At 29.9% G+C, this 24,716-nt stretch overlaps 2 protein-coding genes and 1 long non-coding RNA gene across 4 annotated transcripts; 2 read left to right on the forward strand and 1 right to left on the reverse strand.

Annotated features, from left to right (window-relative positions):
* The first annotated feature begins 901 nt into the window (after window positions 1-901).
* On the forward strand, window positions 902-4,137 carry LOC115696989 (protein VERNALIZATION 3). Its single transcript, XM_030623885.2, has 4 exons — window positions 902-1,241; window positions 1,340-1,401; window positions 3,483-3,523; window positions 3,680-4,137. The coding sequence occupies exons 1-4, from the start codon at window positions 1,044-1,046 to the stop codon at window positions 3,907-3,909; spliced, it is 531 nt and encodes a 176-aa protein (XP_030479745.2). The 5' UTR covers window positions 902-1,043; the 3' UTR covers window positions 3,910-4,137.
* A 9,127-nt stretch (window positions 4,138-13,264) lies between these two features.
* On the forward strand, window positions 13,265-18,754 carry LOC115697844 (protein PLASTID TRANSCRIPTIONALLY ACTIVE 12, chloroplastic). Of its 2 annotated transcripts, none has more exons than XM_030624986.2 (11): window positions 13,265-13,408; window positions 13,749-13,815; window positions 13,916-13,983; window positions 14,484-15,155; window positions 15,413-15,525; window positions 16,088-16,347; window positions 16,619-16,740; window positions 16,817-16,885; window positions 17,361-17,414; window positions 17,498-17,605; window positions 18,312-18,754. In XM_030624986.2, exons 2-11 carry the CDS (start codon window positions 13,782-13,784, stop codon window positions 18,423-18,425), a joined length of 1,614 nt encoding a protein of 537 aa, XP_030480846.2. In that variant the 5' UTR covers window positions 13,265-13,408; window positions 13,749-13,781; the 3' UTR covers window positions 18,426-18,754. The 2 variants fall into 2 exon arrangements, with proteins under 2 accessions (XP_030480846.2, XP_030480847.2); XM_030624987.2 differs by having other exon boundaries at window positions 13,272-13,549.
* A 1,101-nt stretch (window positions 18,755-19,855) lies between these two features.
* On the reverse strand, window positions 19,856-22,451 carry LOC115711639 (uncharacterized). The gene is made up of 3 exons (XR_009688856.1): window positions 20,550-22,451; window positions 20,388-20,453; window positions 19,856-20,282 (listed from the first exon to the last, which is right to left on the reverse strand). It is a non-coding gene; the product is annotated as an uncharacterized LOC115711639 (long non-coding RNA).
* Window positions 22,452-24,716: the final 2,265 nt, after the last annotated feature.

The following is a 24,716-nucleotide window of genomic DNA, read 5'->3' on the forward strand; positions in this document are numbered from 1 at the left end:
ACAAGGAGAAAATAAGAACACATTCAGTTGACCTTATTGTATTGCACATATATACATATAAACAATATATGTATATTTTCAAATGGCCAGTAGTATATGAATATATACTTTAATTAATTTGGAGAAATTTTTAACAAGTAAAAAAATATATATAATAGTTTGAGAGAGAGAGAAAAGAAAAACAAATGGGAAGTTTTCTCAAAAAAATAAATAAAGAAAGAAAGAAATAAAACAAGACAAAGGAGAAGTGTGGTTTGGTCAAATAGGTCTAAAGTTAAGAGAGAAAATGTGCCTTGGGCATATATGTTATGTAATGATGCTAAGCTTGACCACTCATACTATACTATATATGAATTTGTTAAATGATAATGGCTGTTATTTTTAGATTTAAATAAGTACCACAAGTAAAAAAAAAGACCAAAAGGAAAATAAAAAAATTTAAGTAAAATTAAAAGGTAATATATTAATTTGAATCCAACAGTGGAAACTGTATTATCAGTATTTCATGATAAGAGTACGTACCACTTTTTACAATTAATTCCGTGGGACTTTTTTGCAACTTAAAAAGAAACCCAAATTTTTGCATTTTTTTTTAAAAAAAATTAATAGTATGATGAATTCGAATAAAAATAAAATAAAATGGGTCCACTATACTTGACTTTACAGTTAGTCTGAAAGAGGAAGAAGGCATATATATCATCACAAAAATAAAATAAATAAAAATTCTACTAAGAATATCTTCAATGAAAAATAAAAAAGAAAAAAGAGCAGAATCTCGTAGCGATGTTAACGTGAGGAAAAGGAAGATAAATTGGTAAAAAAATAAAAAATAATAAAAATAAAAATAAGAAAAGTGTGTAACAATAATAATATAAATAGAGATCGTCCCCTCTTGAATGTGAACCACGAAAAACTTGGATTCTTCTCTCTATATTAATATATAACAAGTTTGGAGCAGTAGAGTATATAGCAATATAGTGCTGTTCTTTTATTTATTTTTTTTTATTTAATTAATAATAATAATAATAATTAATTAAGAATATATGGCTAGAGATAGGGACCCTCTTGTGGTTGGTAGAGTAATAGGAGATGTTTTGGATCCTTTTACAAGGTCAGTCTCTCTTAGAGTGAGTTATGGTAATAGAGAGGTCAACAATGGTTATGAGCTTAAACCTTCTCAAATTGTTAACCAACCTCGTGTTGATATTGGTGGTGATGACCTAAGGACCTTCTACACTTTGGTAAATTAATTAATTTAATTAATTACCTCAATATTCATAATATAATAATTTCATCTATTTATATTATGATCAATGTCATATATTGAAAATTATTACAGGTCATGGTGGATCCGGATGCTCCTAGCCCTAGCAACCCCAATCTAAGGGAGTATTTGCATTGGTAATTAATTAATTAACTAATTAATTAATTGATTATATATTATTATTATTATTATTATATAGATGATGGTTTCATATCATGATAAGTAGTATAAAATAATTAATTAAAATAACTTGTTTGAGTAAATGATGATGCGAAACTATTATTACTCAAAAGTATATGCATATATTTTTATTTTTGTATAAAAACTTTGGAACGAATACAAAATAAATTATATATTATATATGTTTAAATTATGTTTTTAATTAGTACAATTAACTATTTATTCTTTTTTTTAGAGAACACTTTTTCTAAATTATTTCCAACATGTGTTGTGTGCATGAAATTGTTCTAATTGTGACACTTATTTACTAATTCACTACACCAAAATATGTCTTTACTTTTTGGTCATTAATTATGCATTTTATAAAGGTGTTAGTTGGGCGTCTGTTGAAAAAATATTGACGCTAATATGAGTTACAGATGTTGAGTATAAAGTGAAACGATGTGTTTTCGTGTAAATATATAATGTGTCAGTTTTGAAATCGATAATGTCAATAATTGACGCTTAGACTCGATAGTGTCGATTATATAATTAATAAAGTACTTTTAGTGTCAGTTTTGAATTGGAACTAACCCTAATAATTACAGAATTTTGTAAAACTAACCCTAAAGCTTGTTTTAATTTGTTAAAGTGACTAGGTTATTATAATCATATTTCTAGCTAATATATTAAGTACCCTTAAATTCTTTCTACATGTTTATTAAGCCACAAATTCCATAAATGTTAGCTATATAAATATATATATATATATATATATATGAAAGGATATATGGGAATATACAATATATATGAATATATAAAAAGCTGATGAGAAAGAATGTGGTTTGGGGATGAATTTTGAATGATGAAGGGATGAGGCTGTGTGTGTGGAATCAGTTTTATCCTGCTAGCTATAGCATGTCCCCTTTTGTCCCACCATTAAAATGGCCACCTCACATTAAGAAGGTTTTCACAAATTAATGTGTCATACTCTAAGATCAACACATGTCAATATATATACATACACATGTATAGGGCATTATTAGTAATTTTTATACACTACTTCAGTAAATTACACATATTTCAACCTTGACCCGAATTTGAATTCGAACATAGACTTGGATTCGGACCCTAAATTCGACCCTGAACCCTGAAACACGAACTTAGACTCAGACCTGGACCTTGACCAAAACCCCGACCCGGACCTCGACTCGAACCCCAAAACCAGTCTGGACCTGGACTCTGGCCTAGGACCTAGCTTGGGTCTAGGGTTCAGGTCCAGTCTCGGGTCTGAGTCTGGGTCCGAGATCCGGATCTGGGTTCGTGTTCTGGGGTTCGGGTTGGGTCGGGTCCGGGGTCTGGGTCTAGGGTCCAGATTCAGGATCGGATTCAGGTTAAGGTTTGAGTCTGAGTCCGGGTGTAGGTTCTGGTCGGGATCTGAGTTTGGGAGTTTGAATTCAAGGTCTAATCTGGGGTTAGATGAGTTCATGCCATGGTAAAATATTATTTTTTTAGTTAAATAAAATTAAAATAATCTTAAAAAACTGAGCCAAACACTATTAAATATTTTTAAAATAATAAAAAATAATTTTCAATTGTCACATTTAAAAACACAATTTTAAAAACTAAAAATGAAAAACACAACTAAATGGTCATTATTGATAATTTTTAAAATTAGAGGGAATGCCCTATAAGTAAAGACAAAAATAATATTTCTTATCATAATTTTTGTCCTATATATACTTTTTAACTATCTTAATACTAAATTTTTAGTTTATGTGGTTATATATTCGTTGTATTTACCGTGAATATTCGGTACTTATTAAAAAAAAAAAACAGTAAATTAAGGGTGGTAAAATAGAGTTCTAAATTTGTTATTATGATTAGATAATAGTACTTTTTCAATGAATTTGTTATTACCACAATTTATATTTTTATATATATTATTAATCCAGATAATGGTAATCTAAGAGTCATTTTTGAACTAATAATTGAGCTTTGACCTATAATATATAGTGTAATTATAATAATTATACATGTTTGGCAATTTCAATTTTAGGTTGGTGACTGATATTCCTGGAACTACCGGGCCAAGCTTCGGTGAGCCGTTCATACACTTCATAATACTATTCTTTTTTTACGCTGTAAACAAAATAGTGCGGATTAAATTTTTTTAAATAGTATTGAGTAATAATATATAATGTTGTATTACAAAGTATATAATTTATTTTTTAATTAATTGTTTATTATGTGTAGGACAAGAGGTGGTGTGCTACGAGAACCCGCGGCCGACGGTGGGGATTCATCGGTATGTATTTGTGTTGTTCCGGCAATTGGGAAGGCAAACGGTGTTCGCGCCGGGGTGGCGTCAGAACTTCAACACTAAAGACTTTGCTGAGCTTTATAACCTTGGTTTGCCTGTTGCTGCCCTTTATTACAACTGCCAAAGGGAGACAGGATCTGGGGGAAGGAGGTCCTCCACATAGACATATATATATATCATCATCATATATCATATATAGGTATTAATATATGATGATCATTCTTAATGATATCATGGCTTTTTATTATCAATGCCATTATTAATATATAATAAGCTCTCTCTATATATATATAGAATGAGATGGAAGAAAACAGGACTGCATGTCATGTACGTGTATGTATACTGTATATGTATTAATATTAATGTAATATTGTATCTTCATTATTGTACTCAATTCAGCTGGTATGTACTTACCTTGCTAATATTATATTATGTAATAATGAGATACACATATATATATGGAAGTTAGAATATATATATATAAAAAAATTTGGAAGTGGGAATTTCAAAAGATAAATTTGATTTTCTATACTTACATATACTTAATATTTTTTCTCTAAACACATAACATTTAATATTTGTGGGATATGACACATTTTAGAATATTCCTAAAATATCCCCATTTACATTACCGACTCCCCTCTCTCTTCTTCTCTCTTTGTTATAAACAAAAAAAAATAAAAAAAAATTAAAGTGGGCATCGGGCCTTACATCGGGCCTTACATCGGGCCAATCCTATAAAATGAAAAAAAATTAAAAAAAAATAAAGTGGGCATCTGACCATCGGGCCCATCGGGCCAGTCCTATAAATAGAAATTTTTTTAAAAAAATCCAAAATGGGCATCAGACCATCGGGCCCTACATCGGGCCATGCATCGGGCCTTCATCTTCAAGCTCATATCAAACCAGAAAATCGGATTTTCTTGCCCAGAAAGATCACAGACCCTAGATCTACTCCATCTAACCCTAAATCTAATCAAGAATGCACATATCCAACCTAAATCTATCAACTAACAACATTTTCACCATAATCAATAAGAAAAAAAAAATTAAAAAATCTAAAGGGGAAAGGCTCGTCGCGTGCTCAGTGGATGGGTTCCCTCCGTGGGGTGGTGGGTTCGGTGGGTTCTTCGTTCGAGTAAGGATTCGTGGGTGGTGCGATTTCAAACGCTAGAGAGAGAGAGAGAGAGAGAGAGAGAGAGAGAGAGAGAGAGAGAGAGAGAGTTTAGAAATGAGGGGGGTAAAATTGGGTTTAAGTAAAAGTTATCCCATTTTACAAAGGGTAATTATATTTGCACCCCAAAAATATATAAGTACACCCCATATCTAAGTTTACCCCCTCTTTATTTTTAAAATTGTTATTTTTTATAAAAACACCCCATTTTTATTACAAAAGTAGGTCTTGTTTAAATGGAGAAGTGCACCCCATATTTTTTATAGAGACCATCTTCTTCTTTTAATCTTTAATTGGAAAATCTCTAACCTCCCTTTTAATCTCTATATGTTACTACTCAAAGGATTTTTTTTATAAGGTAACCGCAATTTTTTTTGAAAGAAAGGTAATCACCATTTTGATTTTTCTATATATAATCGCTGATTTATTTTTTTGTGTGATGAATGTTCTTTAATTATTTAAAAACTCAAAGAATCATGTTTTGATACCATGAAACAGTACTATTTTTATTATTTTTGGCACAATAAAAAAGAAAGTTATATATATATATGTGCAGACAGCAATATAAAAAAATTCTTGAAGTAATACAAAGAAAGTGAATACTCTATTTATATACAATCCCACTTTGTAAATGATTCATACAATGAAACTTTCATATGTGTTGCTATTTATTTTTCTATCGTTCAAAAAAGAAAAAAAAAAAGTAAATGAGGTGTATTTATTAGAAATAACTGATTTAATTATAAATTCCTTAAAAATTAATTTTATTTAATTTTAAAATGTCTATTTTTGTCATTTTACACAAGGTTAAGAATGTATATAAAATTTTGGGGTGTACTTAATAATATTAGGGGTGTAAATATAACTACCCTTTACAAATTATGTATAGTATTAGATTAGGATACCAATTTTAGTCCCTAATATGCATATAATTTCAAATTTCCCTTTCAAAATTAGCCTACATGAGGAATTTATTGTAGTTATTATATTACCAATAATAAATAGTATTGAATATAGTATAATATTTTTAAGGTGAATTACTTCATATATTATTTTTAATTTTTTTTTTTCAAATTTACGGTTTGAGTTTTTAAATTGGTTGCAGCGCTAGTTGCAATAGGGGTTTTATACGATTTTTTGTTATAATTTAGGTTGCAGCGCTAATTGCAATAGAGATTTTTATGTAGAATTTTTGTAAAAATACAAAAAAAAAAAAAAATTGTTTGAAGTGTAAAAATAAAAAAGACCATATTTTTATTTAATAAATAATTAAGAAATAAACAAGTTAGTGAGTCGGCTTGAAATCTCTCTATTTTAGTTTTAACAAGTTAATTAGCTCTCTTTTAATTTGTAACTTTTCTATTTGTTGGATTTCTCAAGTTCCTATTAAGGTAGCCCATTCTCTTATAAGACAGAATTTATGGCATTACAACGGGGTGAGTTTTTATGTGCTCACCAAACTTTTAGTTTTGGCTTAATGAAAAAATCTAGCAAATCTACATGTTATGCGAAATGGAACAATTTATGATTTATGATACAGTTTACAATACAAATAAACACGCAACATGATCAAGAAATAATATACTAAGAGATTTCAAATTTAGCAGTAAAACAGAAAAGAACAACACCAAGTTTAATGATTTTAAGTCTTGTGCAATGCTCTACATCTCGGTTGGAACAACAGCAACCATATCTTTATTAATATCAGTTTTTACAAGGTTACAAGAATCTTTACAAATTTCTTAGAGATTACGGAAAGAAGTTTCTCTCTCTAGTTTAGACTCTACCTTATACAATCACGATTTTCACTCAAGCAAATCATGTCTTATTTAAAAAAAAAAAAAAACCAACTTACAAATATCTACATCTATATATAGATTTGCATTGTTCCCAAATATGTCTCCTGAATTATCGTGGCACATTTACACCGCTATAAATGATCCAACTCATCACCAGCAATAATAATTCATGTCATCTTAAAATACACGCTTTCAGTACGGACAATCTGGAAGCATTATAACATACAAGCCTTCCAAAGACGTACATGACTTCATTCCTGAATGAACCTTCAAGACTGACAACGCTGTCTGGGAGTGCACCTCCAAACTAGAGACAAGCTATCTGGGAGAGACATTCCATACATTGTACAAGCTATTATGGAAGAACCTTCTAGATTCTACAAGACCTTCTGCACAGGGCTTTTTGGATCCACACTAAGCTTCCGGTATTTGCTCTCCGAATTCACAGCTTCTAATCCCGGACGACAAAACTTGTAACCATAACCAACAAATCTCCACCTTGGTTTCAAGTTGAAGTCACTTAATACATCATTGTCTAAATATTGTTGTCCCCTCAGCCCCTTCGAGCTCAGCTAACTCCAATCAGCTTCAGGCAATGCTCAAACTTACTACTTGGCACTACCTTAGTTATCATATTTGAATGATTGTTTTTAGTGAGAACTTTGGCGATCTTCACAGATTTTTTCTCCACAACCTCTTGTATGAAATGAAGCTTGATATCAATGTATTTAGTACGCTCATGTGCACACAATTCTTGGTTAATTGAATTGCACTTTGATTATCACAATGAATAATAATAACCTTTTGATTGAGCTTCAGCTCCTCCATTAACCCAGTTAACCATAATGCTTCCTTAATCTCTTCCGTCAAGGCCATATATTTTGCTTCAGATGTCGACATTACCACAACCTTTTGAAGGTTTTCTTTCCAACTAGTAGTTTTCCCAAATATTGTAAACACATATCTGGTCAGAGACTTCCGTGTATTAATACACCCTGCATAATCAGAGTCCACATAACCATTGATAACATCCAAGTCTTCCTTCCGATCATTCATGCCAAATATCAGTCCCTTCTCAGCACTTCTTTTCAAATAACGTAGAATCCAGTTCAGGGCTTCCCAATGCTCCTTTTAGAGATTTCCCATGAACCTACTTACCATCCTCAGTGCATACGCTATGTCCAGTCTTATACAAACCATGACATACATCAAGGAGCCTACTGCACTAACATATGGAACTCTTGACATCTCCGTCTTCTTAGTATCATCTACCAGCATCTGAGTACCACTCAGTTGAAAGTGTTGTGCAAGGAGAGTACTTACTGCCTTAGAGTTACTTATTTCAAATGTATTTAGAACCTTTTTTATGTAGCTCGTCTAATTCAAGTACATTAGTCTTTTCTGCCTTTCCCTTCTTATATCCATGCTTAAGATCTTGCTAGTCGCACCCAAATCTTTCATTTTAAACTCCATTTTTAGCTGGCGCTCTAAGTGTTTGATCTCTTGTACACTCTTGTTGGCGATCAGAATGTCATCTACGTATAGTTATAGATATAAAGTATCTCTATTTCTCTCTCGAAAATATATACATGGATCAAACTTACTTCTTTTCAGACTTATCTTGGTCACATAATCATCAAATCTCCTGTTTCACTGTCTCGAATATTATTTCAAGCCATACAGAGACTTTCACAACAAGCACACCCAGTGTTCCTTTCCAACCTCTTCAAATCCTTCAGGCTATTTTATTAGAATTCTTTCATCAAGATGTCCATACAATAAGGCAGTTTTGACATCTAATTATGCTAGTTCGAGGTCTTGACACGCAACAAGTGCCAACAGAATTCTAATCAATCTGTGCTTGACAACCGGAGAAAAAATCTCATTATAATCGACTCCTTCAGTCTAAGAGAATCCCTTTGCAACCAACCTTGCTTTATACTGTGCCTCTTGTACATTTGGAATGCCTTCTTTCCATTTGAACACCCATTTGCATTTGATGACTTTACCATCTTCTGGCATCAATATTACATCTCAAGTTCGGTTCTTCTTTAGGGAGTGTATCTCTTTTAACATAGCTCCATTCCATTTCTTCTGATCTTTGCTCTTCATTTCCTGTGCATAGCTAGTGGGCTCTTCATGCACAATCTGATTAGCAACATGAAATGCGAATGCAATTAAATCAACATGTCCATATTTATCTGGAGCCTTTACTTCTCTCTGCATTCTATCTCTTGCCAATTTACAGCTTTCCAGATTATTACTTCTAGAATCATCACTTCCATTATCTACAGGTGTTTCAGTCTCCACCCTTCCTAGAGGCTACACTCAAGCTCAGTTCCTAGAGCTTTAATTTCTTCTCAGTCAGTATTGGCTTGACTTCAAGCAGGTTTGTCAATGAATCCCATAACAGATTAATTAAAGGTCTCATCCCTACTAATTATACATTTTCTCATTTCGGGCTCCAAACACCACAGTCTATAGCCTTTAACTCCTTCCGGATACCCCAAGAAAATACACTTTAAGGCCCTTGCCTCAAGTTTGTCTTGCCTGATGTGTACATAATAGACACATCTGAATACCTTCAAGTGTTCATAACTTGTTGGCTTCCCTCACCACACCTCATCTTGCGTTTTGAAATCCAGTTCTATTGACGGACATTTATTTATCAAATAAGTTGTAGTGGACACAACTTCTTCCTAGAACACTTTAGGCAATCTAGCACTCAATAGCATGCACCTGACCCTTTCCAAGATAGTCATATTGAACTTCTCTGTGAGTCCATTTTGCTGAAGAGTCTTACTCATGGTCTTATGCCTTGCTATTCCTTCTTTCTTACATAACATATCGAACTCATCCGAACAGTACTTAGGCCATTATTGGTTCTTAGTTGTTTCACTTTTCTTCCAGTTTGATTCTCAATCATTATCTTCCAGTGCTTAAATCTTTCAAGATCTTCTGTCTTATTCTTCAAAATAAACACCCATAACTTTCATGAGTAATCATCACTATTGAAAGAAAATACATGCTCCTAGAGTGCAATGGTGTCCTCGAGGGTTCCCATAAGTCATTGTGAACGTAATCTAGTGTTCCCTTGGTATCGCTTTCGCCAGTTCCAAACTTAACCTACAAGTTTTACCAAGGACACAATACTCACAGTAATCCAACGACTCAAGCTTTACTTTTCCAAGTAATCCTTGCTTATGTGGTTCATGTGGCCCTCTTTCACTAACATGGCCAATTCTCTTATGTCATATTTTAGTTTCATTTACGTGCTTTCTTGAAACACACGCGTTTGTATTTTTCAATGTGGTACCTTCCAGAGGATAAATCCCATTTGATTTTCTTCCTCTCATTACTATCATTGAACCTCTACAAACTTTCATGATTCCTCTCTCAACTTTAACAAGAAATCTTTGATTGTCTAACAAACCAACAAAGATCAAATTTCTTTTGAGATTAGGTACTAGTCAGACGTCCTTTCGCACCCTTTCAACACCATCATGAAGTTTCAGCCTTACCATTCTAATTCTCACCATCATGAAGTGTCTAACATATATGTTTTTTATTATATATAATCTATATATTATACATATTTATAAAAATTAGAAAGTTCAAACTATTATATTCCTTTTATAGTGGTTGATTTGAACTTTAAATTCAATCTATATATTTATCTCACAATCACAATTAACTAAAGTATAACAATTGAATGTGAAAAAAATAAATATCAGTGCTCGATTTGGGCAGGTTGATTTTTTTTCTTAATTGAGCGGGTTGTACTTAAATTTTTGTACTCCAATCTTTATATTGGATTAAATAAAATGTAACGTAAACCGACCAAACCGACCTACATACACCCTAAGTATACACTCTTAAAACTAAAATGTTTATTACTAAAAAAAAATATACTTAAGCTCCACGCGTTAAGACCCAAGGAAGAGAGGTTTTTACGAGAAAATTATATTGTATACCCACTTTATATTATTTATTTTAATTTTTACCTTAATTTTTATATTCTTTAAGATACACTTACTTTATAGATGATGTTTCCATTATACCATTTAGGTTAGGGGACTATTACAGCAGGTATTGAGTAAAATACCTATCAATAGGGATAATAATTTATAACCTTTGATTTAATCTAAAGGCTCAAATTAACTCTTGAAAACTACACCATAATTAATATATTTATTTATTTATAATTAATCTTGAATATTATTAATTATAGATTTAAGTAACAAAACTCCAAACCTAACTCCAAACCATATATTTTTTTTTACTTTTTATTTTACATCTCCTAAAAATTTAATTTTAATTATATATATTTTTAAAATTTACATAAAAGTATATTTTAATTAAATTGGTTTTAAAACAATAATTATACTTATAGAAAATTTTAACATGTTGAACTTATAATAATCAATAAAAAGCATTTTTAAAACAATCAAAAGGTCATGAGTAGTAATATTTTTTTTCTTTATTTATATTTAATTTAAAATTTCAATTAATTTAATAATTTTAAAATTTTATCATATTTTATTAATTAATTTACTTTTTTAAATTACAATGTTCAATGTATTTAAAAATTTTAATGAGTTAATATTGGATCGTAGCTACTTCTATCTACGGTGCTCAACAATTTTTATTTTTTTTTAATAAAAGAAATGTATTGATTGATTATTTTTTTTTTACATGGGGTCCCCCAATAGTAATTTATGTTGCTTCCGTTGATGATGGTCTTACACCATGATTATATTGTTGGCTGTATTATTTATTGTAGTATTAAATAACTTGAATATTTTATACTTTTCTCGCTATAATTATTGTTGAGTGGAAAATAAAATTAATTAAAAAATAATATATAAATTTGAAATTAAAAAATAATTAATTAAAATTTATAAATATTCATCAAGTAAATAAGTAAGAAAAATAATTAATTAAAAATTATAAATAGTCATTAGGTAAATTAATATATGAGTTTTGTTAACAAAAAGATAGTTTTCCTTTGGTGGTACACGCACTCCTTGGATCTAACGCATGGAACAAACCCTGACATGGTAGGGCTCGTATCATAATTTGAAATTAAGTATAAATAGAAAAAAAAATAATTGTACCACACTAATTAGAGTCTTTTACCAGCTAACATTACTAAAAGCTACTACATATGAGTTTGATTGACAATGATTTTTAAATCAATTGTATCGTTTTGATAGTTTAACTGAGCACAAATAATTTTAATTATAATGCAATTGTTGATCTTAATTATAATTCAATTTTATATAATCATAACTTTTTCATTTTTTTTTATTATTATTGCATGTGTTATTTTATTGTTCACTATTATAATATATGTAATAAAGTCGTCAATATATGTATATTAACAAAAAAAATATTGAAGACTTCCCACTACAATAATTACAAACTTTAAGTTATTATAGGATAAGAATTGTTCCATACTAATAATGAAAAAAATATTGAAGAAATTTAAATTATTGTTTAGAAAAAAAATCAAATTATTAAATTAATTTTAAATTTTAAATTAAAAATAATAAAATTATGTCTTTACAAATGATTGAACTTATGACATTATAGTTGATGTAAGACAATTTTACCAATTACACTAAGATTATATTGTTGATTGTATTGATTATTTTAGGATTAAATAACTTTAATATTTTGTACTCTTTTAGCTATAATTATTATTGAGTAGAAAATAAAATTAATATATAAATTTAAAATTAAAAATAATTAATTAAAATTATAAAAAGTTATAAAGTAAATAAGTAAGAAAAATTATAGGTTTGGAATTAGTTTTGGAATATTGTTAGTTGGATCTAAATTATTATTTAAAATTAATTATAAATAAAAAAATATTAATTATGGTGTAGTTTTCAAGAGTTAATTTAAGCCATTTGATTAAATCAATGACTATAAATCATTCAAAAAAAAAAAAAAAATCAATGACTATAAATCATTATACCTAACAATAGGTAAAAATTACAATACCTATTGTATTAGCTGGCTTTAGGTTAATGTAAATTATGTACTAGATTTAAATACAGGGTAAGAGTTTATTGGGCAACCCACTTAAAAAAATAGGTACATTTTAATGAAATATAATATGAAAATATTTTTGATTAATAGATACAAATAAAAAGTATTCCACAACTTACCCCGATTTTTGTGGCATTACTTTATCCATTTTCTTTTGCTAAATATTACGGGTAAATATCATTTTGGATCCTGTATTTTGTAAAAATTACTAATTGGACCCTCTATTTTGTTAAATGATAAAATGACCTTGTATTTTTTAAAATGGTACAGATAGGATCCTGAACTGATTTTTTGTCAAAATAAAATTTAATAATAATTCGATTTAAATATGTTATGACAAAACTATTTATATTTTTCTATCTCTGTGTTAGAATTTATTTTTAAAAAATGGTCAAAAATTAAACTCAAATTCTATTTTCATTTAAAAAAAAAAAAATAATCCAATTTATAACTTTTTCAAAATACAGTATAGAAGGTATTTACCCTTCCTTTATCCATTTTCACATTTCAAGCCTTCGTATCAGTCTATAATCTAATATACCACCTTCCCTTTTCTCAAGGACACAGCTCACTCGAATTCAGTCCAAAACCTTACCCATTCCAATTCCATTCAAGTTTTCATTCCCAGAAAGGTAATGAACTTCTAAGCTTTCAAAATTCTCATGTTTTATCCTTTTGTCTAGAAAGATTTCATATTAGTCTTCACTTACCCATCAAAGCTGCGTACCAGAACACTATAAAAATCTCAGCTTTATATCATTTTCATACAATTTGTGAGTAACCCAGAACAGTAATTATTATATAGCAGACAACCCATTTTTCTTTATTTCATTTTAGTCTTACAATTTAATAATGATAATGGAGAAGCTCTTACAGTTTTGAGTGTAGTTTCTTTATCTCGTTTTAGGCTTTTAGCTCAAATGGGGTTCTCTAGTTTTTCTAGTAACTGATTATTTTTTTTACTATGGTCAGATTTATATGATATATTTACTGGGGTAAAGCAAAATGGCATCTACATCAGCAGCTTGGCTGTACCAAGGTGTGTCTTTCTTCTTCTTCTTCTCTTTTTTTGCTCCTAAAAAATGTAAACTTTGGATGTAAGAAAAAAAATCTTCTATATGGGGTGTTTTGTATGGCAGATAAAGGATTGAGGTGTACAGTCTCTGCAGATGGCTTTATTGCTAGGAACCCATGTTTGAAGTTGCAGGTTACCTTTTCCCCTTGATAATGAGTTTGTTTCATTTTATGTTCTTCCAAACTGAATTGCTATGTTAAGCTGAAAGTAGAGAAGTTTTTATTTTAATTTTTGTGATCTTGGTTTGCTTGAATAGAGTATAGACAAGTGTAGATTAAAGGTCAAATGTACCCATAATAAGATTTTCATTAGTTGTGGAGAAGCTAAGAGCTTTCTTGTGAATGTGTTGCCTAAATAATTTGGGATAGAAAGCAGTGTAAATCTATTTGCCTGCATTCTCTGAAATTTAATTGGAAGAGTTAGTTGGTTTTTTCAAATTATGACTTTGTAGAGTATGATTTGGTTAAGCAGTTGATTTTGAGTATAAAATCCAGTTTCCTGTGAGGCTGGTATGTTCTGTGCATACATTGTTACTTTGTTCATGTGTACCATATTATATGGTGCTGTTGCATCCTTTTCAATATTGCATATGGGGCTAAACTTTTGAATTTATATTTTGTAATGAATTTCAGACATCATTTTTAAGTTCTCAAACATTTCAAGTCAGAATTGGCTTAACTGGTTCATTGAAGAGAGTACCTGCACTGTCTTCAATCAAATGTGAGAAGAAAGACGAAAACTCAAAGAAAGATGAAAACTATAAAAAAGTTTCTGTTGAGCGCCCACCATACTACAGCTATTTAGACTCAACATCTGGGGAGCTTGAACCGGCATCTGGTGCTCGTGCCAGCATTCCAGAGCAGGATTATTGGCCAGAAGGCACTGCTAGTCGAGTAAGGGCTGCCAATGCTCCCGAGCCTACAGGTAAATCTGTTGGATCTCCATCATTCGGAAAGAGTCCTGGAAGTAGGAGGAAGAAGCATTTAACATCAGTTGCTGCTCATGAAACCTCTGAAGTAATTGTAGAGTCCAGTGATTTAGTAGAATCTGAAAGTTCAGATGATTCCATGGACGATGCCAAAGAGAAATCCGAATTCGTTGAGTATCAGAGTGAACCAGATAAGGAAGAAAATACTGGATATGAGCTCGACAAAAAATTGGGACGTCCTCATGCTTTCATTGATCCAAGAGTGAAGAAACCAATTGGGGAATCACTTACAAGTGAAGAACTCTGGTGGAACTGGAGAAAACCAGACAAGGAACAGTGGTCTAGGTGGCAAAGAAGACGACCTGACGTTGAAACGGTTAGTGCATATATAAACATATTATTTTCTATATGTAAAATCTGAACGGGGAGATGATTAGATTATCAATATATATTGCATTTTGGTGTATACACCATCACTTGTTGAAGCCTGATAAGTTTTATTTTCAGGCACCTTCATCTTTAATGTATTAGCTTTCACAAACTCGGTGATTGTCCATTTATACATTCATTCACAACCTAAGACTTGTCTAAATTATCTTTTGTTTTGGATTTGAGCTTGTATTTTAATTTCAGGTCTTTCTCAAAGCAATGGCAGAGACTGGGCAGGTAAAGCTTTATGGTGACCATCCCACATTGACTGAAACTGCTCTTTTCAGAGCTAGACGACACCTATTTAAGGAAGAGAGGTAAGTTTGTGTCTCTGTATTTGTAGTTTGTACACATGCATATATCATATATGTAGGGACAGTTAAATTATGAGCTTAAGATAGACATAGTTTTGTTTCCATCTATAAGAGGAAGAAGTTGTTTTTGTAGAACGGTATTAGAATGCAACATTTGAACTACTCGAATGGTATTTAATATTTTCTTTTATGCTTTTAAGCTTAAAAGAAAGCTATTTCTTAAGGTAGCAGCTGAAGATTTCTATATTAACCCTACATGTATGGAAACAAGCAAATGCTTATATGTTTAAGTTGTACAGTGTATGGTTGGAATTTACAAAACAAAATCGCTTCTTGATCTAAGTTCGGAAGATGGATATTAGCTGTGCTAACTTTAGAAAGCCTTAAAATGCTAAGGTTGTAAGTTATTTTTATGAGATTAGTCGAGTCAACTTCTCATGGCATTGTTGATCAGATATGTACGAGGAACTATCCATTTATCTTGCAACTCGAAAATAAGTTTCTTTTTTTATTATTATGCAATGGTGTTTATAAAGGGTATTCCGTATCATGTATTGATATGTAGGCTTCAAGATGAACGAGAGAGGCTGAGTAGAGATGGTCCGTTATCTTACTATTCAGAATGGGTAAAAGCTTGGAAGAAGGACACTTCAAGGGAAGCTATTCAGAAGCATTATGAAGAGACTGGTGAAGATGAAATAGCTCAACTAATCGACATGTTCTGTCATCAAACAGACAGAGAGTATCGCATAATGATGGGAACTGATATCCGCATACCCAGAGATCCTCTAGCCATGCGAATGCGCGAGGATCAAATAAAGCAAAGTACTCACTCGAAAGCTAATAAATCTTTTGCATTTTTGTTCTCTCCGATATTCTATTGAGTATTTTGATTTACTTTTGTGGAGAATTAGTCGATTAAAGTAGTTATCGAGTATCAGCTACTTTATCCACTTTTCTTTTTGTGTGTGGGTGTTTGTTTCTTGTTTCTTAAGGTTTATATTAATAGCAATACATTAGAAATTATTAAAATCTTCAGTTCATTGGTCTAATTTATTGAGCTATGATAATTGACTCCTCTTTTCGGCCTTTGCAGTATGGGGCGGCGATCCAGTTTATCCAACTGTAAACTATATTCAAGAACCAGATAAAGTGATTGATTATAGGGGCCCAGATTTTCATGAACCAACACCTAATATGCTCGATTTTCTTAAGGAGGTCAGTCATTTGAACACTACGATTTGAAACTGAAATTACACAATGATTTCTGACTTCTGTCCCTCCCTGTGATCAGCATGGCAAAATCATATCCAGGGAAGAGCTTGAAAAGCTTCTAGCAAAAGATAAGACTGAAGAAGTTCAGGTGATCAAATTTTTTTCTTTTTGATTGAAGCGTCTTATAAATACATTACACAATCTGGGATTCGATCCTATGACCCCACACACGCACCTCCCTACCCCTATGGCTACTTGAGCTAACCTCAAGTGGTAAGGTGATCATTTGATAAGCATAGATATTTCATTTCGTATTTGGCTCCACTTATATTTTCTCTCACTAATTGAAAATGGCATTACCATCAATGACTTTCTTTACATTTACAGCAATTACTTGAGTAATAATAACCACCTCAGTTTTGATCTTTCTAACTACAATAAAGCTACCTCCCCACGAATTTCTCCAAAGTAAACTTCCGCCACTTACGCATGAGACGCTGCAATCTTTGTTTCGAAACTAAATTTTGTGACTTTACTTGAGAGAAAAGTTATAAAGAGATCATCTCTCATTTAGTTTCTCGTTGTATAGCTTCTTACTGAATTTTCAATTGCAACAAAAGCAGGTACCAGAAATAGAAGAAGCTATGGCACAGGCTGTTGACATTGGTGAAAACGAGGCAAGTTTTCCTTCAAGTGGGGTCGCCATTGTCCAATGTACTTGTTAATGCGGTTCTAACTATAATTTTCTTTTGTTTCTCAGGATGAAAGTGAGGATAGTGAGGCTGAGGAGGTCGAGGTTGAGGTTGTAGATGACGGGAAAGTTAAACGCAATTGGAGTATTTTGAAAACGACTCCCGGCAAGTCAAAGGTGATCATTTCTTGTATTCTCACTACCTATCTCAGCTGACATTGTTTCTCTAGTATAGTACATGTGCCAACATAGAGATGACAAATGGTGTAAGGCCTTATTGTTGAGAAATAAAAGTAAAATTACACATTGTTTTTATACTATTTATGCAAAAATATGACTTTTTTTTTTCAAAAATATTATTTTATGGGAAAAATTAAAAAAAAAAAAAGAAAAGAAAAGAAAAGAAAAAGAAAGTTAAAAAATATGAGAAACCAACAAAAGCTATATATTTGTAAACTTTGCCTAGACCATAAAAATGAAAATTTCTCAGAAATAAATGGCCTAAGCCTGCTTGTCTGACCATACTCTGGTTCAGCCCATTACAGAGTTGGTGATTGGGCTGGGTGGTCTGTGTTCCACATGGGCCTAGAAAAGTTTCAGCCCATTTGAATATGAAAATAGAATAATAGATAAATATCATTAAAAAAAATGGTATTTAGCTAGAATTAAATATGGTAAAAACAGTTATTTACAAAACAAATCTTACTTCTTTGGACCTATTTTTACAGAAATCAAAAGAAAATTATCATAGCACCTATTACTACTTGTCAATATCATGACGTAAAAAATGGAAACTTTATTACTTTATTACTTGAGTCTATTTGTTTGCTTATTGATGGCATTTGAAGGTTGTTAGTTATAATTTTGGGTCATAATTTTGCAGGGCAAAACCAAAACTAAACCTAAAAAGAATGGCGGCGGTATGTCGTTGGACGAGGCTGTAGAAGATTCAGAGAACTTGACTGATTTTCTTTTGGACTTTGAAGAAGAAGAGTAAACTCCTTTTCTTTATAATTCACATTTCACTATAGATTTTCTAGGAGAATCAAAATAGGAAAGAAAAAGAATATTGTAAGGAACTTAGGCTCACAAAAAAAACTATTAGTAACAAACATCATTGGCATAGGTGTAAGGTTGGAATTTATTGAGGTTCTATTCATAAAAATAGTGATAGTTGCTATTTTGGGATCAGTGAGTTGAAATGGGCTATGGTTTAATTTCACAAATACCACTCAATGCAATTATTATTAGGGATTTTCACACAAAATACTTAAAATGATATATATATTTTTTTTACATTTGTGCTGAAAAATGCCATTCTTCACATTTTTATGGACTTTAATTTACTTTTTTTATTTACATTTTTATGGAAAGCAAAATAAAAACAATGTAACGTAGTGTAAATATAGTAGCAATATGCAAACTACATACTTGTTAAAACAACACAAACAACATAGTACATACTATAGATTTATACTTTTGTAAACTTTTTTGTATTTTTTGGGGTAATTATTACATTTTTTTTTTCTATGGTTTGCTCGTAATTGATAGAGCAATTGTCCAAATGGGCTTTCAGATAAAAGAAAAAGAAAAATTTATACAAAATACCTAAAATTGCTCATTATATATATTTTTATTGACTTTTTTTTAAAGAGGAAAAATAATGTTATTTTTATGTTGCTGCAACGTTATAAAATATTTTTGCAACATAAAAATAAAAATTTCTATAAAATCATAAATTTTTTGTTATTTTTGAGTATTTTTAAAATAATTTAATAGGAAAAAGGTCCAAATGGGCAAACAATACAAAACTATAAAAACCTTGTAAATGGATGTACAAAACATTTTTAAAAGGGATATTTTCAAAAATATGGGAAAAATAAGCCATCTTATGATAAATATGGCAAGAAAACTAAATGCCACAAAATATGGCATTAACTAACCAAGCAAACTACAAATATGGTTTTTTCTAAAAAAAAAACCATAAAATAACTTAAAAACAGAAACTAATTTTAAATGAATGAAATTTATTATTTTTAACCATATATAAATAAAATCCTCTCTCTACACTGATTCTCTCTCTCTACTGCGATTCTCTCTTCTCTCTCCAGCGATTCTCTCTCTCTACTACGAATCGACTGGCCTGCGATTCTCTTCTTCATCTTCTTCGATTCAATTCCTCTCTTCTCCATGCACAAATTATTTATATGATTCAAACAAAACTGACCTGCTATTGGCAATGAAAGAGAAAAATTCAAAGTTTGAACACAAAGTTCCAATCATGTAGTGACACTAGGAAAGCAGGTGAACAATGCTCAATAGATAAGAGAGCCATATGAATACTGAGCCTGCTATTGGCAAACTTTTTATGTGGGTCAGTAAGTAATTGAACATGGCTCCACTCACATGCAACCGAGTACATTCAAGATCCCACATGTATAGTATATACAATAGTACAAAGACGAATTGCAGTAACTAGTTACTTGAAGTCTGGGTCAGTCTTTCTCCCCATAAAAGCCCTGAACTTTCTTTCTTTTTTTAACATTTTAAGGTACAGGAGTTGTTGATTATCAACCTGAAAAAATAAACATAAACAAAACAGAACAAATTAAAAAAAAAAAAAAACCAGTTTTATATAACATACTCAAATCTAATAACAAACATATAAAGGATAAAAATCAATTTTCAAGGAAAAAATACTTGGAAAATTTAAACACAATAAAAATACAAACCAACAATGAAACATAAAATAAATGCTAAACCGAATTCAGCAAAATTTAATACATACTTAAAGTTTCCGGGGAGATCTTCTTGTTGGAGCTTTCAAGGGAATATCTTCCACAACATTATCGGCCTTAAACAAAACAACAAAAAATCAGTTTCATCCCAAAAAAATAAATAAACAAAAACATGAATAAACAGCAAAAAAAACATATTAAAAAAAAAACATAGAGCATACTTTGGATTTACGTGGAGATTTCCTCGTTTCAACTTCAACAGGTTTTTCTTCTTCGACAAAAGGATCCTAATAAAAATAAATAAATAAAACCAGTTTCATAATAACCAAAAAAAAAAAAACATAAGTACTAAAAACCGGTTTCAATACAAACATAAAATATACTTTAGCTTTACGTGAATATTTTTTTGGTCGGCCTTTAGCCTTCGTAGCCTACTCAATCTTTTCAACAATAGATGAGACTTTTGAGGCTGATTCACTCTCCATCTGATAAAAAAACAAAACACAAAATAAACATTAGACACAAACAACAAATTAATCCTGATAATTAACACGAAAACTAGTTTCACACAAAATCGAAACAAAACAACAAAAAAAAAAACAAAAAAACATAACGACAATTTCCTCAACAGTAATTAACTAAACAATAAAACTAATAATCCAGCCCAAAGGAAACCCATTCAAAGATCCAAGCATTTTGCAACATCAACCTTAAAACCACCCACACACCCAAATTATCACAGAATGCACAAATAACACATATCTATAACATAAATCAAACTCCAGAAACTTGTTTTTGACATGTTTCAAAATTAGGAATCCGAGGATCCGAAACAACACCTGCATCATTTCTAACCTATTTTTAAAACTGTAATCATGATCTAGAAACTGGTTTTTCATATGAGAATTATTTTGAAACCTCAAACCTAAAAACCACCCATACACACCAAAAACCAGTTCCTATAAATAAAACAAAGATTATAACTGCTCAAACACAACAATAATTTCTTCATGCAAAATAAAATCCCTACAAGTTTATAATTGATACAATATTTTCAACAGAAATTACATGGCTTTTCAGATTACACAATAAACCCACAATTTATTACAGCACATTGACTCTAAAACCCGAAATTACTAAATCATCAAAAAAAATCATACCCAAAAACCAGTTTCTAAAAAATGAAAGAAAATTTATCACTAAAACTAACAAAAATCATATCCAAAAACCAACCAAATTTAAAAAAAATAAATAAATAAACACAACAACAACACCGAATATTAACAAAAATTAAAAAAAAAAAAAACTAAACAACAAAATTCTAAAGCATAAAACAAAACCCAAAACACAAAATACTTAACTAATCCAATATGAATAAATACAACAACACAATAATCACTTCGGATTAAACATTTTTAAAAAAAAGAAAAACAACAACACACTAATAATCTTAAAACAGAAAATGGGTTGAGATTGTTTTCCAATGATTCTCCTTGTTTCTTTCTTAATCCTCCTAATTTTCTCTCAAGGAACTACTCTCTTCTATTCTCATTTTTCCCACTCTCTCTTCGGATTAAGCATAACTCAACAAGAAAATGCAAAATAAAAAAATAAAAACGAAAATATAAGAATGTAAGAACGATTAAGAACAAATGCAACTTCAACAAACCCACAAAATGAAAAGGAACAAAAAACCCTAAAATTAGAGAGAAAAAAAAAATAAAAAACTCATGCTTACCTTGAAGAACACACAAACAATGGAAGCTCTTACCCGTAGCTCTTACTTGAAGAACAATGGCGGCAATGTCCTCCAAAAATCGAGAGCAAAAAAAAAAAAAAAAAACAGAGGACGAAAATGAAAGAGGAAAAGAAAAAAGAGGAAAATGAAGAAATGGTGAAATGAAAAAAAAAGAGGGAGGGAGAGAGATAATAGTATAGGTTGTTTAGGGAAAATATGTCTGAATTGGAAACTGCAAAAATAAACTAAAATGTAGAAGCAACCATCAAATCATGATGATTACATGCAAACCCTCTAAAAAAAACCAGTTGAAAAAAAACTAAACCAAAAAAAATCTAAACACCTAAAATTACTAAAATAACCTAAATAAACTACAATACACACACTATGGGCTTTTGACAAATAAATTCCAGCCGTATGGGCTTTAAAATCCCATAAATTATGGCCAAACTTTAAAAAAGCCATATAAAGTGTCCATAGTTAATTATGCCATATTTATCATAAAAGGTTTAAAAAACCCATACTCCACGTAAATTCTACTTTTTAAAAATTGGTATAAATGATTAGTTGAAAAATAAAATTGGTAATTGGGAGTAATGAAAACAGAGAATTATTAATGAGAATATGAGAATAAAATAGGAATGTAATAAAATTTAACAGAAATGAAAAATAATTGAAAAAAAAAAAATCGTTGTTTACTGGAATAGTTTTTTTCTCTTTTAAAAGAATAGTCTCCACTAAAATAAGGAAAATACATTCTTTTCCAATCCACCAAAATGTGATTCCAATAATTTTTACTAAATAAAATAGAATATAAATAGATTCCATTCAATTCCATTAACCAAACATATTAAAGTAAATCAAAATCATCCTGATCTTGTATATTTTGGTAAATCACTAAACAAAAAGTGGTATAATCATTAATTGAAGAATAAAAGTGGCACATCCTGACCTGAGAAGGCCCAATGGGCCAGCTTAAACATATCAAGGTTAATGGAAAGCTCATATTTTTTTTTAAACATATCACTCATTTTTCCTCTTCCAGTTTTTTTTTGGATTATTTACACCACATACTAAAATTTTTAATTTGTTTACTTTTTTACCGTGGGGCGGATTTTTTTTCTTCAAAAATACTATGTAAGTTTTATACTGTGTACTGTGTTAAGTTTTTACTGTTCTTCTATGTTTGTTTTTTAGTTGTTCAAATGTTGTTATTAGTTATTTTGTTTTGTATTTTACTGTTGATTTATAAAAATACAGTATTTTTGAAAAAAAATCTCATGTTGCAGTATTTTTATAAAAATTAACCAAAATTCCAGTATTTTTTGTAATTTTTTTTTTCTCATGGAAAAATTATATATATATTTTTTGACGGTTTTTTGAAAAGAAATTCACAATTTGCAGAAAAGTAGTATTGATTTTGCATAAATGTTATTTGCAAACCTTACATGTTGTCAACAAAAATAAAATTCGTACTAATATAATTTCTTTTTTATATATATAGTTATTTAAATTCTATTTTCTTAGAATTACCTTTTTTTTTTAATCCGTTTAAATTTTGTAACGACACATTTTACATCCAAACTAAATTTAAAATGGGAAATTTATAAAAATTACTATTTTTGGTAAAAAAAAATTTACTATTTTACGTTTAATTTTTTTATATATTTTTACAATGTTTATAAAAATAACTCAAAAATAACAAGAAAATCATATAAAATAACAAAAAAACAGCATCCAAACAACACTAAAACAACATAAGAAAATATATACAAATAACTTAAAAACAACAACAAAATAACAAGAGTACAACATAAAAATACATCAAAGACTGTATTTTATGTAAATAAAATCTTAAAAATTGTAAAAATATTTAAAATTCTGTAAAACATATTTTTGTAATTATTTTTGTGTATTTTTAAAATAATCCCTTAGAAATATACCAAGGTCAAAATTTAGGAAACTAAAATTGAAATATGAGTTTCCAAAACTTTTAACATGTAACTTTGGACTATAATAAAAATAAAAAAGGTTTAGATTTGGGATCTTTTTCTCCACACCCAATGTTTTGGTTATTATTAAAGCTGGGCTTCTCAACTAAAATGTAATATTACAAAACCAATTTTGTGACACCAATTTTGGAAAATTTAATAGGTTGAAAACACTTTTTAGGGGACCAAGTTTTTCTTGTTCATTTTATAAAGCCCATTTATAAAGATTACTTCATGAATAAAGTAAAAATGTGTGACCCCAAATCCAAATTTGAGCTTAGAACTATTACTTTCTCTCTCTCTTTTTTTTTTTTTTTCTCTTTCAGAAAAAAATAATAAAATAAATAAATAATGAATTTCACAAAAACAAAGATGAAAGCAAAATTGGTGATTCCAAAGCCTTTTGAGAACCAACAAAAGAGAATCCCTTTATCACAAAAAATGGATGGCTCAAATTTTACCAACCCATTAATAATAATTAAATAAATATACATACATATTTCTATACATAAATTTATAAACTTTACCTTTCTCAATCTTTCATTATTTATTTTTGCAGGTAAAGTTAAAAAGAGCAGAAGAACAAACAGAAAGGAATAGTTGTTGTATGGTTTTGTTTGAAAGGTTTTGTATTGAAATTTTTTCAATACTCTCATATAGTCATATCATATCATATCATAAGAGAGAGAAGAGTAAAAGCTAATCCTTTTGGCATCAACTTAATAATTTTTATTTTTTTGAAAAGGAAATTAAGATTTCTCTTAGGTAAGCAGATTTCCTTTTTAGAACATTTCAAAAATAAATAACATATTTTATATTTT

This window comes from Cannabis sativa, chromosome 7 (assembly GCF_029168945.1).
Source record: "Cannabis sativa cultivar Pink pepper isolate KNU-18-1 chromosome 7, ASM2916894v1, whole genome shotgun sequence".
NCBI classification, from domain to species: Eukaryota; Viridiplantae; Streptophyta; class Magnoliopsida; order Rosales; family Cannabaceae; genus Cannabis; species Cannabis sativa.